Here is a 14,241-nt window from a genome sequence, read left to right on the forward strand (position 1 = left end):
TAAGCACCACTTCTCATCTAAACCAGTGACTTATTTTGAGTCTTAAATTGGCTCCTGTAAGGGAAGTGGTGCAAAACATACAGCTGAATACAATTTCTTCTAAATTTCACCGACTGATGTACTGCTTCTCGGCTCTGCAACATTCCTCTCATAGATGGTTCTACTACTACTGTGCATTATTGGTTTTTAATGTCAGTGCCTGTCTCAAGTCAAATGTGTTTAAACTAATTTTCTAAAGCAACAATTCACATTTCACATATGTTGATCCTTTATCGGTCAGAGGAATTGGGAGGTCGTGTTGTGGCTGTACAGGCCACTGTGCAATATTGGGTGCAGTTCTGGTCTCCTTCCTATCGGAAGGATGTTGTGAGACTTGAAAGGGTTCTGAAAAGATTTACAAGGTTGTTGCCAGGGTTGGAGGATTTGAGCTATTGGGAAATGTTGAGTAGGCGAGGGCTGTTTTCCCTGGAGGGTCGGAGGCCGAGGGGTGACTTTATAGAGGTTTATAAACACCATGAGGGGCATGAATAGGATAAATAGACAAAGTCTTTTCCCTGGGGTGGGGGAGTCCAGAACTAGAGGGCATAGGCTTAGGGTGAGAGGGGAAAGATATAAGAGTCTGAAGGTGGAACTTTTTCACGCAGAGGATGGTGTGGAATGGGCTGCCAGAGGAAGTGAGTGTCAAGATTAGGGTGGTGCTGGAAAAGCACAGCAGGTCAGACTGCATCCAAGGAGCAGGAAAAATTGAATTTTCGGGCAAAAGCCCTTCATCAGGAATGAGGAAGTGGTGGAGGCTGGTACAATTGCAACATTTAAAAGACATTTGGATGAGTATATGAATAGGAAGGGTTTGGAGGGATATGGGCCGGGTGCTGACAGGTGAGACTAGATTGGGGTGGGATATCTGGTTGGCATGGACGAGTTGAACCGAACAGTCTGTTTCCATGCTGTACATCTCTGACTCATGAACAGGTCTTACACTCAATCCAGAAGCTAAAACAATTCTTAAACAGTAAATGACAGCAACGTTTTCAAATGTGACATGACAACACTGCCTCTAACTGCTCAGTATTTTAAATGCTGCACATAAAACAGCAACAAATAAAAAAAATTTATTTACATAGAAAAAAATGTTCACAATCTCAATTGTTTCTTTAAATAGACACTACTTTGTCTGCCTGCTTTTCTCAATTCAAGTACTAATTCATAATTTTGATCTTCCAGTTTTTCCCATGGTTGGGCTAACATTCTTTATCAACACTAACTAAGCAATAGGCATCTCAAATAACCATAATTCCAATTTGCAAGCTATTTATAATTTACACAAGCACTTTTTATTTTTAAAAAATGCACATACTGCATAAACAAGGGCACAATTCTAATTCCCAACAGTACAGTAGGCTAATTCAATTGAACTCAATTTGGGGGGGGGGGTGGAAGAAGCTCTTAAAGAATTACAAGATGATAACATACATGTGAGACATGCATCATAATTCAAAGCACTGCAATTGTGACCAGCCCTTGCCTTGACCCCTTCCCACCCCCATTTAAACTGCACATGCATTGTGACCATCAGAGGAAAATATAACAAGCAGCCTTGTGAAAATCTGCAAGTGGAAACAATGGCCCCAGCCATTCAGCACAGGCCTATCATAGTCTTTGCCAGCTGCTATTCTTGCAAACCACGCAGAAATGAGCATATCACAGAACAGGGGCGAGACTTGTTTAAGCCACAATGCACCATTCAAGCTCTAGGATTAGGCAGCGAGTCTTCTTTTAAAAGAGCCATCAGACTAAACAATACAAAAAGGTAACATCCTCTAAGTTGCAATCTGAATGCCTACCAAGCCTTGTGGAGGCATGGAAGGTGTGTGTTGGATGTTAATGCCACAAACAATGTCTTGACTTACCCAGTTTTCCCCGAGATTCCTCCAGCTTCTGGATCTGGTTCTCCAGGAACAACATCGCGATCACAAATGCCACAACCCCGAGAAGCTGCAATTTGGGCGGCATGATAATTCTTAGTAGCCCCATGAAATTATCAAGACATAACGCAGGAGGGGGAAAGGGGTTGGGGCAAGAAAATCAAAGAAAAGGAACCGAGGAGTTAAAACAAAATCACACACTGAAGGGGGAAGGGAGAAAGAAATTTAATTTTTTTTTCGAGCCGAAAAATAATCAGAGATTAGAAGGTTGTAGGGTTTTGCCGACTGATTTGACGGACATCATCAATGGAGTGGCGGCGACAGGGGGTAAACACGAGGTAAAGCGCTTCCCAGTCACGGCCTCTCGAAGCTGTCCGGCATCGGTGCACTCTCGGTGCCTTCCCTCCTTGGTCCTGCCCATCCCCCACCACCCCCTCAACACAGCGTCTCCCCTCCCCCACAACTCCCGCCGCCCACTCCAACCGCCACGCCGCGTGCACGCTGGAGCGAGAACGTGCGCACTCCCTCCCTCCCTCCCTCCCTCAGCAGCCGCGCGCCAACTGCCCGCCTCCCCACGCACAAGAGAGCGGTGGACACTCCAGGTTTCTCCAAGGCGATTGGTTCCTCCTCCGCACGTCCAACGGGCACCGCCCCGGCCTCTGCGCGTCTATTGGTCTCCGTTTACGTCAATCACTCCCTGCCGTTTGATGAGACCCAAGTCGATTGTTCACACTTCACATCGACACGTCGAGCAGCTCCGATGTCAATTAGTCCAATTCCACGTCAATCACAAACCGCACGGCCGACCGGACTGTTCCCAAAGACGATTGGTCGTAGTGTACATCAATCACGCTCCACCGCGCAACCCGAACTATTTTCAAAGCCGATTGGCCTATTCTCAAATCAATCACACATACCCGCCGACAGACCCCAAAGACTTGCATTCCATCCCATCCTTCCGCCATTCGCCAAGCTGGTTGGGGTATTGCAACATCAATCACATCTCACCCCACCTACAACCGTCAAATTTTAGCCGTCAATTTCAATTGCCTGTTTGAAGGTGATGTTGAGTACGCCTTTAACGTGGCAAAAAAATTCTATTGGTGATGAGTCCAGAAAATAAGTGCTTTGTTAAAAAAAATGCGGCGTGATCATTTTCAAATGGGGTGAACTTTATAATTTCCTGTGGTGAGGTAGGAGGGGTCTTTGGGTGATTCAAGATGGCTGCTGAGGTTTACTTATTCTGGCTGTTCCCTCTATTAAATGCGGTAATTATTGAATGATTTTATATTTATGGGTTCTGTTTTTGTTTCTTCTTTCGTTGCGAATGTATTCATTTATAGAATGAAGGTTATTGGGCTTTTGGGCATTGTTTCTCGATGTTGTATTGAGTTGGGCCTGAACTGCAGGATGTGTTCCATCCGGTTGTTGTTGGGTGACGTGGGCTAAAACCAGTTAATGGAAGAATAACTGTTCGGTTCTAATGTTCCACTTCCTCCCCCAGTGCCTTCCGTAAAATTATGGATTTATTTTAGACGCTCGTTGAAGGTATGCAATTCCAGTTTAAAAAGTTTTTTGATCGGCCCCGAAGTGTTCCTATAGTTTCCAAAGTGTTTTGTGTCTGTGTGAGAGTTACATTTTTGGCTGTTTTGTTGAGTTGCTCCGTGAAGTGCCAGTATACGCTGCACCAGGTCAGTAAAGCAGAAAAATCAATCGAAGCTGTAATGATTGCGTTTTGAAAGCTTTAAATTTGTGAACGTGAGAAGTGAAAATATCATCAGTTGAATTGTCTTGGCAGCATGTTACATTTGGAGATGACAGTAATTAATACTTGTATTTAACATTGAATATAGTGAGCATGGAAACAAATTTGCCCCTTTACAGGAATTTTCTGTGTGCAATTGAAAAAAGGTGTAAAATTAAGGGTGTTGGTTGGCACAATTGGCTGGACTGCTGGTTTGCAATGTGGAGTACTGTTGACAAAATGGTTTGATTTCTGCCCTTCATGTGAGGGGTGCTTGCAAATGTTGTTTCTGCAAAAATCACAAGGCTGAATCACGGAGGGGTGTATGTTAGGCTAGATATGCTTGCACAAACAAGTAGCTGTATCTTCTGCAGAAATCGCAAGGTGGAATCATGAGGGTAAAGTAGGAGAAAGTGAGGATTGCAGATGCTGGAGACCTGAGTTGAAAAGTGTGGTACTGGAAAAACACAGCAGGCCAGGCAGCATCTGAGGCACAGGCGAATCGACCTTACGGGCATAAGCCCTTCTTCAGGAATTAGGCTGGTGTGCTAAGCGGGCTGAGATAAAAAGTGAGGGGGAAGAGGTGCTGGGAATACAATAGGTGGAAGGAGGTGAGGGTGATAGGCCGGAGAGGGGGTGGGGGTGGAGAGGTTGGGAAGAAGATTGCAGGTCAAGAGGGTGGTGCTGAATCCGGGGGTTGGGACTGAGATAAGGTGGAGGGAGGGAAAGTGAGGAAGCTGGAGAAATCTACATTCATCCTGTGTGGTTGGAGGGTTCCTAGGCAGAAGATGAGGTGCTCTTCCTCCAGACGTCGTGTGGCTAGGGTCTGGTGATGGAGGAGGCCAAGGACCTGCAGGTCCTTGGCAGAGGGGAAGTTAAAGTGTTAACCCACTGGGCTGTTGGGTTGGTTGGTGCAGGTGTCCCAGAGGTGTTCCCTGAAATGTTTCGCAAGTAGGCGGCCTGTCTCCCCAATGTAGAGGAGACCACGAGGGTGTATACCAAGAAATAACTAACCGAATGAATAAAGACTGCTTCAGAATTTGACTCTGACTGAAATTATCGAATAGTGAGCTTTGTTTCTCACATTCTCAACCCCTCTTTCCCTTGCCTGATATGTGGTGACATCTCAGGTTAAACCACCATCAATCATCTATGATGAGAGATCAGCCAAGTGGTCTGTTAAGACTTTGACTTTAACTTTACATTTCCAGATTTCCAGAACTACTGTATAGCAATTCTACAAGTAAATTTAGCGCTCATGCAATAATAGGTACTAGGGCAACCTGAATACAAAATTAGCTGATGGCCCATAAACAGGATAATTGGTTAATGGATTTTTCTGGTTTTTGGTTGTTAAGTTCTGCAAAGGATCAGTGCTGAAGCCCTTACTTTTCCAAAAAAAAACTTTAGCCTTTGTAAACTGAGGGGAATAATGTAGATGTCAGTGATTAGGTAGGACACACATGCAGTTCAATACAAAGAAGTGGAATTGCACTTTGGTAGGAAGGAAATTGAGAGACAATGCAAATTTAAAGGATTGAATTGAATTAGCTTTTTTGTCATGTACTCAAAGACGTACAGGGAAAAGCTTCTGTTAGAGTGACATCTTGTGTACAAAAGTATTTAGAAACAAAATTTTAAGAACAAATTCTTGGGTGAAAAACAATTAGGAAAAAGTGAGGACTGCAGATTTTTCTTGACTGAAGAGATGTTCTCTGAAACAATCCCCAAGAAGGTGTCCTGTCTCCCTAATGTAGAGGAGACCACACCAGTGCAATGGATGTAGAAGATGACATTAGGAGAGGTGCAGGTGAATTTCTGATGGGTGTGGAAGGATCCATTGGGGCCTTGGACAGAGGTGAGGGGAGTGATGTCGGTGCAGGTTTTGTACTTCTTGCAAAGGTAGGGAAAGGTGTCAGGGAGTGGGGTGTGGGCTGGTAGGGGGTGTGGACCTGATGAGGGAGTCTGGGAGGGAATAGTCCTTTCAGAACTCTGATAGAGATGGGGAGGGAAATGTATCTCTGGTGGTGGGTCCATTTGAAGGTGGTGGAAGTGGCGGAGGATGATGCAGAGGTTGGTCGGGTGGAAAGTGATGACGGTGGAGGGAGGGGTTCTGTTCTTGTTGCATTGGGAGAGGTGTGATTAAAGCGCGATGGTTCTTGAAGTGGAGGAGATGCACTGGAGGACATCATCAACCATGTGAGAAGGGAAGTTGCGATATGGAAGGAGGAGGCCATTTGGGACTTTGAGGTGGAATTGGTCATCCTGGGAACAGATGAGATGGAGGAATTGGGAATAAGGAGGTAGGGTGGGAGGAGGTGTAATCCGGGTAGCTGTGGGAGTCGGTGGGCTTATGTCTGTGGTTATTTTCCTTGATGGAGTTGGGGGAGGGGGTGTGGGGGGGAGAGGGACGGAGTTGAAGTGTTTTTCCTTGACACAGTTACCACACGATGCTTGAAGAAGGAACGTGTCATATTCCGCCTTGGGCCCCTGCAACCACATGGGATAAATGTAATTTCAACAGCTTCTTCATTTTTCCCCTACCCCTATGTTATTCCAGTCCTGAGCCTCCAACTCGGCACCACTCTCTGGACCGGTCCATTGTTACCCCCTCTGACCTATCACCTTCTCCCTCACCTTTATCCTGCTCTTGTGCTAAGTCACCCCCTCCCATTTATCTCTCATCCTGACCCATAAGCCTCATTCCTGCTGAAGAGCTTATGCTCGAAACGTTGACTCTCCTGCTTCTCGGATGCTGCCGGACCGGCTCACCACACTCTTGACTCTGGAAAATCAATTAGAAAAGTGAAGAAATTAAGAAGACCAATATTATAGATCATAAGAATAAATTAGAAAAAATAAAGAAAATATTCGGAATAAGTCTTTTCAATCCAGTCCAAAACTTCAGTAACTGAAAGAGAATCATCCACTTCAACTGTGAGGGGGTTCAGGAGTTGAGAAACTAGATGTGTACATAGTTTGTTGAAGGTGGCATTCCTTCTTCATAAACCCCTTGAAGAAAGTGAAGACCACAGAGGTTTGAGATCAGAATCAAAAAGTGTGGCACTGGAAAAGCCCAGTTGGTCAGGTAGCATCTGCGGAGCAGGAGAGTCAACATTTTGAGCATAAGGTCTCTTCGCCCGATGCCTGGAGGAAGAACACCTCATCTTCTGCCTTGGGCTTCTCCAACCACATGGGATCGCTGTGGATTTCACCAATTTCCTCATCTCCCCTTCCTGCACCTTATCCCAGATCCAACCCTCCACCTCAGCACCGCCCTCTTGAACAGTCCTACCTGTCCATTTTTCCTTTCCACTATGTGCTCCACCCTGCACTCTGACCTGTCACCATCATCCCCCAGCTTCATCTACCCATCTCATTCCTAGCTCCTCCTCCCCCTCCCATTTCACTCTCTGTCCCCTTGGTGCCCCCTGCCCCACATTTCTGATGAAGAGCTTATGGTTTAAACGTCAACTTTCTTGCTCCTTGGATACTGCCTGGCTGGCTGTGTTTTTACAGCACCATACTTTTTAACTCTTCATAAACTCCTATTTAAGAAAGGAGGGAGGCAGAAAGCAGGCAATTATAGACTCCTTAGCCTGACCTTCGTCATTGGTAAAAGTTTTAGTCCATTATTAACAATGAGATTGTGGAGTACTTGAAAGTACATTGTCAAATAGGGCTATGTCAGCATGGCTTCATCAAGGAGAAGTCATGCCTGACAAATCTGTTGAAATTCTTCGAGAAGGTAACAAGCAAGTTAAACAAAGGAGAGACAGTGGCTGTGATCTATTTGGAATTCCAGAAAGCCTTTGACAAGGTGCTGCACGGGAGGCTGCTAAATAAGATCAGAATCCATGGTGTTAGGGGCAAGTGACTGGCATAGATAGAGGATTAACTGACTGGCAGGCAGAAGATGTGAGTAAATGGGTCTTTTTGAGGACGGCAGCCGTGACTAGTGGAGTTCTGCAGGGATCAATGTCGGGACCACAACTGTTCACATTATACACTCAACGATCTGGAGAAAGGAACTGAGAGCATTTTTCTTATTCACTTATAGAATGTAGGCATCACTGGCTTGGCAGTGTTTATTCCCCATTGCTAATTACCCAGAGGGCAGTTAAAAGTCAACAACATTGCTGTGGGTTTGGAGTCATGAGTCGGCCAGACCAGGTAAGAATGGCAGTTGCCGTCCCAAAAAAGCTTAGTGACCCAGATGGGTTTTTCTGGCCAAGGGGTAATTGTTTGGTCATCATTAGACTCTTAATTCTTCATTGAATTCAAATTCCACCATCTGTTGTAGAATATTACTGTGGACCAATGCTTGGGTCTCTGGATTAACACTCTAATGACAATATCATGAGGTTATTGCCTCCCTGTGCAGATGATACAAAGACAAATTAAGGGACAGGTAGTGTTGAGGAAGTAGGGAGGATACAGAAAGACTTGGACAGGCTACAAGATTGTATTCATCTGCCATTTCTTTGCCAATTGCAGGAAAATGTGAGGTTATGCACTTTGGTAGGAAGAATAGAAACCATGGACTATTTTCTGACCAAGGAAAGGTTTCATAAATCTCAAGTTCAAAGGGACTTTGGAGTCATGGCTCAGGATTCTCTTAAGGTTCAGTTGGCAGTTAAGAAGGCAAATGTAATGTTAGCATTCATTTCAAGATGGCTAAATAGAAGAGCAAAGGTGTACTATTCAGGTTATGTAAAGCTCCGGTCACTGGAATAGTGAGTAGTTTTGGGTCCCTAATCTAAGGAAAGGGAAGCTGTCATTGGAGGAGGTCCAGAGAAGGTTTCCAATACTGATCCTCTGGATAAAGAGCTTGTCAAATGAGGAGCAGTTGAGAACTCTGGGTCTGCACTTGATTGAGTTTAGAAGGATCGCAGGGGGATTGAAACTTTCAGAATACTGGGATGTTTGGATTGTGTGGTCGTAGGGCAGATGTTTCCACCATTAGGAGAAACTAGGATCTGGGGCCACAGCCTGGACTGAAGGCACAACCTTTTAGAACGGAGATGAGAAGTTTCTTCAGCCAGAGGGTGATGTCTCTAGAACTCATTGCTGCAGAAGGCTGGGGAGGCCAAACTATTGAGCGTATTTAAGACTGAGATAGCTAGGTTCTTGATAGGCAAGGGGATCAAATGTTATGGGGAGAAAGCAAGGGATTGGAACGAGGAGAGATGCCCAGTTTATGGGCTGGAATGGACACAATGGTCCAAATGGCCACTTCCTGCGCTGCAATAATTTTGTGACAAAACTTTCCACTCGCATACCCCATCTTCAATATTTACAGCCTCCACAACCTTGGAGGTGAGACAGGAGTAAGTACCATCTACAAGATGCACTGCCCTGATCCTCCACGATTCCTTTGGTAGTATCTTCCAAACCTGTGACCTCTGCCATTCAGTGGGACAAAAGAATTGCATGAGAGTACTGCTCCCTGCAAGTTCCTTTCCAAGCCACATACTGTCCTGACATGGAACTGTAGCACCATTTTTCATTCTCAGTGAGTCGGAATTCTGGAACTGCACATTGGGTATACCTAACCCCTTCTCCCATGTACTGCAGCAGTTCAAGAGATGGTTCACTGCCAGTTTCCTAGGGGAAAGGTAGGTTGGCCTAGCCAACAACATCCATGTTATGTGACCAAACGTAGAAAATGCTCTTTACCTCAATGTTGCATTAAGTTCCACATTCTAATCGTTTTCTATTTTGAAAACCAGTTTCTGCTAAATTCCTGTTAAATTTATTGGTGACCATGTTGTATCTAGGATCCCTAGTTCTGGACTCTCCTGCTGAATGAAGCACATCATCATGGTTTAATGTTTCAAATTCTTTTAAGATTATCATAGACCTTTCCAGAGAGAAGAGTCTCATTCTGTTTGATCTTTCCTGCTAAGTATGTCCTCCCAGTTCTGGTATTCATCTTCTCCATTGCCCACATCTTTTTGATAATTAATAAGCCAGAAGTGTTCATTTATTCGAAATGTGGATTGACTGCGATTCTTCAATCAACCCAAATAACCTCTCTGCTGGATGTAAGTTTGCTTGCTGAGCTGGAAGGTTCGTTTTCAGACGTTTTGTCACCATACTGGGTAATTCCATCTGTGGTCCTCCAGTGAAGCACTTGTGTTATGGCCCACTTTCTATTTGTGTTTGTTTCCTTGGGCTGGTGATGTCATTTCCTGTTCTTTTTCTCAGGCTGATAGATGGTATCCAAATCGATGTGTTTGTTAACAAGTTCACAAGTAATTTCACAAGTAATTAACTTGCTGTTTAACAAATACTATCATGGGACAATTTAATATCTTAAAGGTGCAATATAAATGTGAATGTTTAAGAAGCTCTTTGAGATATCCTGAGGGCATGGTAAACTTCTGTTATCATTGATTACTTAAGAACTAATTGCCTGCCAGGTTGTGTAGGGAATGATAAATGTGATTGAATGCCTTTTAAGAAGACTGTTTTATATGTTAGTTCAAGGACTAAGTTTGACTGCATTAATGGTCCACAAGTTTCATACTGGTACAGATTTGAAGCTGCTTTACTCCAGTGCCATGTTTCAAGTGTACACTGGATGTGTTGGTGTAAGCAGTTTCTAAAGCACTTTCAGGGAATCCTAATTGGTTTTATTGTTTGTTGACAGGACCAATTTGCACCAACAGCATATAAACCACAGCATCTGAACCTCAGTTCTTGGCCAGTGCTAACGAGCCACAGTCTGCTACTTTCGACTCTTAGCATCACTGGCAACGAAATATACAACACACAGCCAAACATCTTTGGTTATTCCAAGATAGCTTGGTAACTGTCCACTAAATCATTTAGAACATTTGCACATGTGAATGCAGTGTGTGAGGTAAATGCTCTTCAGTTTTGATTAAACTGAAACATTTGGCATGAATTTCTGAAATCACTCAAACAAAGTTAGTTTTGTGCTGGTGGCAGTAGAACTGAAATGTCTTCAGAGAATATTGAGGTAAAGGAATCATTTCTTTCAAATAATATGAAGCAAATGGACAAGTACAAGGTGGAAAGGGGTATTGAGGTAGATACAATAAGTTTGGATGTTTGCCCTAGCAGTTGATGCTAAGTATTCTATCTCAATCTGCATGTTGTTTTCTCCAAAGCTTAATTTGGAATTAACTGAATTATATTGGCAGTAATTACATGTTTTAATATTGAGGAAAGTACCGAACATTTACCTTCTATTCCCATGACATTGGGATATCTGGTCGGCATGGACGTGTTGGACCGAAGGGTCTGTTTCCATGCTGTACTTCTCCAAGACTATAATTGAATAAAGGATGTGCAGGGTAGTTTTTCAAATGAGGCAGGAACTGGAAATGAGTTGAACTTGTGCCAATGCACAGTAAGGTTAGTGACTTAGCCCTATTTAAATATAGTTTCAATTTCAATCTCTTACTACTTCAGTTTTCCTGAAACCTGTGGGCTTGTATAAGCATGGGAATGTCCAAATTCTGACTTTTAAATACTGTCCTGTGCTGTCGTCTCACTTGGCGATCACCTGGTCTGCAGCTACCATTGAGATTTACCCAAGCAAAATTTTAAAAGTTGCATTTTTGGAACCAGTTTTAGACTTTAAAGCCTCCCAAATTGCTTTGTGGACAATAAACAGCTAATAAAGCTTCATGTGATTTCGATAAATAATTACTTTCGTATCCTAATTGTAAAATCCTGTTGTTGGTGTGACTTAGTCCTTTTGAGGCCTTTTAGTAGTAAGTTGTTATGTCAATGAGAAATATAACATCAGGAACTCCTGTCCCAGCCATTATATCACGCAGCTGCCAACTGTCATTGCTTGGGAACATTTTTATTTTGAATTTTTCCATAAAGTGTCTCAAAATCATTTATAGTTCAGCCATTTTCTAATCATTGTAGCTGTTGGTCATAAATCTCTGCTTTCTCTGATAATGACAGTTCTGGAATTGTACTTGTTACCTGCTGGTATAGTCACTTCTAATTGGACTTGTCACAGAGGTGTCAGTTGTTAAAAGCTGAAGTGTAGCTGGGCATGCAAGCAAAGAGTCTGGCTGTTCCTCACTTCTTATTGCAGAATATAAATGTACATATTGTATGGCTGACTTTAACATGTTTGCAATATAAATATTGGATAAGCTATCTAGTTGTAATTTTTCCAGATTTTCTTTTGCGTACCCTGTCAGCTAATTCTCTGCAGTAGAAACACAGCACAATATAAATTTGGAATGACTGAAGCCATAGTTCTGAAGAAAAGAATAAGAATTTTCTAAAATGCCAGCTGTCTTCTTTTTAAGACGTGCTGGATTAATTGAGAAGAGTGGGGTTGAACTTCTCTCTTAAACTGCACTTTGGTGGTCAGTTTTTTTTTCTTGTGGGTGCTGCTGGCTTCTCCCTAATAGCTCCTGAATTGAGGGCAGTTAAATGTCAATCATATTGTTGTGGTTCTGGAGTCACATCGTCCAGACCGTATAAGGCTGATTTCCTTCCTTAATGGATGTTAGTGAGCTAGATTGGTTTATATGATTGTTGCCATGATGAAAATACTGATTTAATATTCCAGATGTTTTAAGTTGAATTTAAATTTAGCAGCTGACATCTTGGTCTTTAAACCTGCACCCCAGGACATGAACCTGGCCCTCTGGATTCCTAGTCCAGTGACTGCCACTATATGAACATATTGGGGTTCTGAACATGCACACAATGTTCTTAGATTGGGGTTTGGATGTAACTCCTTCATCTATACTCTGTCATAACAGAGCTTAATCCTAATCTACAAGGAGTAGCTTTTTATTTAACTCTCTACTTTTTATTTGAAGTATTGCACTTTTATTCTGTGCATAAACAAGCTGGCATACATCAGAGATGTGCACCTTCCTTTCAAAGCAAAAAAAAAATGATTTTGAACGAAAATGGTCATTTTCAACATGGATGTTTAGATTGATAAATGGAGTGCTAATGAGCACTATTTTATGGCACATTGAGCATTGCAGCTGCATGCAATGTAACATGAGCATTTCACCACTGTCTGGATTTGACTTTCTTGGAGTGGAGAACCTTTAGGGAGTTAAACAATGAGCCACTCACCATGATATCCATGATGACTTGCTCTAATAATCATGGTATTGTATTGTTAGTCCAGTTTAATTTCTCTTGATGGTGACCCAGTGAATGTAATGGAGGAGATATTTGTCAATGATAATATCAAACAAGCATGGTGCCCCTGTCTTATTTGGTGTTGTAATTATTTGGCTTTTGTCATCCCAAGCCTCTGTGTTGTGGTTTGCTTCAGTTTACTGCTCTTTCTTCTCTGTATGGTTCCTTAGTTTTATCATTTTCACTCTGACTCTGGTCTGTAATTTAGCATGTTTTTGCATTGCTAGTATGTACCTTTCCATTTCCAATTGATTTGATATTTATACATCCTGTTTTCTGTTTGCAGATATATATGTGTGGTGCAGAGCTATCATCTGAAGCCTGCCGAGAGCTTGGTTTCTCCAGTAATTTGCTCTGCAGCTCATGTGACCTCCTTGGCCAATTCAGTCTCAACCAGTTGGACCCAAACTGCAGACGATGTTGCCAAGAGGAAGCCCAGTTAGAAACAAAAAAGGTATTGCTTTTGTTATAAATTGCATAATAAATTTAATCCAGATTATTTAATTGAGATGCATGGAGCAAGTTTTAACTACTTAAAATATTTGCCAACACTAAATTTGGAAATTATTGTCTTTTGCAAATGAACAGTGTTATGAACCAAGCCACCTCAGAATATATCAAGGATACCAATGTTTTATCTTATTTAAAGGCAAGTGTAAGGTGCTGTGTTCCAGATGATTCATTTGGTCCATTACTAGGCTTTAAACAAAATTCACTTTATTCTTACAATACAGCTAAAACATAAACAAAGAAGATTTGACATAACTTTATCTCCATTGAAATACTCTATAATATTATTCAACTATTCCAATATAGCAGCATCCCATAAACATACTCTTGGCAAAAGCAAATTCAACAAAACAAACTTTTCTCAAGTGCGATCTCCTTTCTAGTCCAGGAGAAAGGAGCACAAAAAAAACAATCTAACAGCATAGTAGCTTTTTGCTACAGCAGATAGAGCTGTATGTATCAGCTGTGTGAGCCTGACTCCACCTGCTCAATCTTCCTTTGTCTAATTTAAGAAAAAACATGCCAGAAGTTCAGAGGCATTTGCCAACTGCTTCTGAAGTAGACATACTGACACCACTGTGCAATACCTCTGTGCCATAAAACAGCAGAACAAATCTCTCAAAGGCACACTACTGTTGTAATAGTTGGTAAAGTTCACCGCTGATGAATTAATATGCTTTGTTTAGATTTGGAAGTTTACTAAACATATTACTCCATATATTCAATGTTAAAAATCTCATAACACCAGGTTATAGTCCAATGAGTTTATTTGTAATTACTAGCATCGCTCTGAAAGCTAGTACTTCCAAATAATCCTGTTTCGACTATAACCCGGTGTTGTGCGATTTAACTTTGTCCACCCTAGTCCAACACTGGCACCTCAATATCCTATGTATT

At 42.4% G+C, this 14,241-nt stretch overlaps 2 protein-coding genes across 2 annotated transcripts in view; one reads left to right on the forward strand and one right to left on the reverse strand.

Moving 5' to 3' along the window:
• The window catches only part of LOC140480097 (heparan sulfate 2-O-sulfotransferase 1), a 200,771-nt gene extending 198,416 nt beyond the window's left edge, over positions 1-2,355 (reverse strand). The window contains exon 1 of the mRNA XM_072574740.1: positions 1,911-2,355. Within this exon, the coding sequence (XP_072430841.1) occupies positions 1,911-2,034 (124 nt within the window). The 5' untranslated portion in view covers positions 2,035-2,355. The remainder of the gene's footprint in view (positions 1-1,910) is intronic.
• Positions 2,356-3,016: 661 nt separating this feature from the next.
• selenof (selenoprotein F) overlaps positions 3,017-14,241 on the forward strand; it is a 40,958-nt gene continuing 29,733 nt past the window's right edge. The window contains exons 1-2 of the mRNA XM_072574741.1: positions 3,017-3,193; positions 13,121-13,288. Of these exons, the coding sequence (XP_072430842.1) occupies positions 3,146-3,193; positions 13,121-13,288 (216 nt within the window). The 5' untranslated portion in view covers positions 3,017-3,145. The remainder of the gene's footprint in view (positions 3,194-13,120; positions 13,289-14,241) is intronic.

The sequence above is a fragment of the Chiloscyllium punctatum genome, chromosome 7 (assembly GCF_047496795.1).
Source record: "Chiloscyllium punctatum isolate Juve2018m chromosome 7, sChiPun1.3, whole genome shotgun sequence".
Lineage (NCBI taxonomy): Eukaryota > Metazoa > Chordata > Chondrichthyes > Orectolobiformes > Hemiscylliidae > Chiloscyllium > Chiloscyllium punctatum.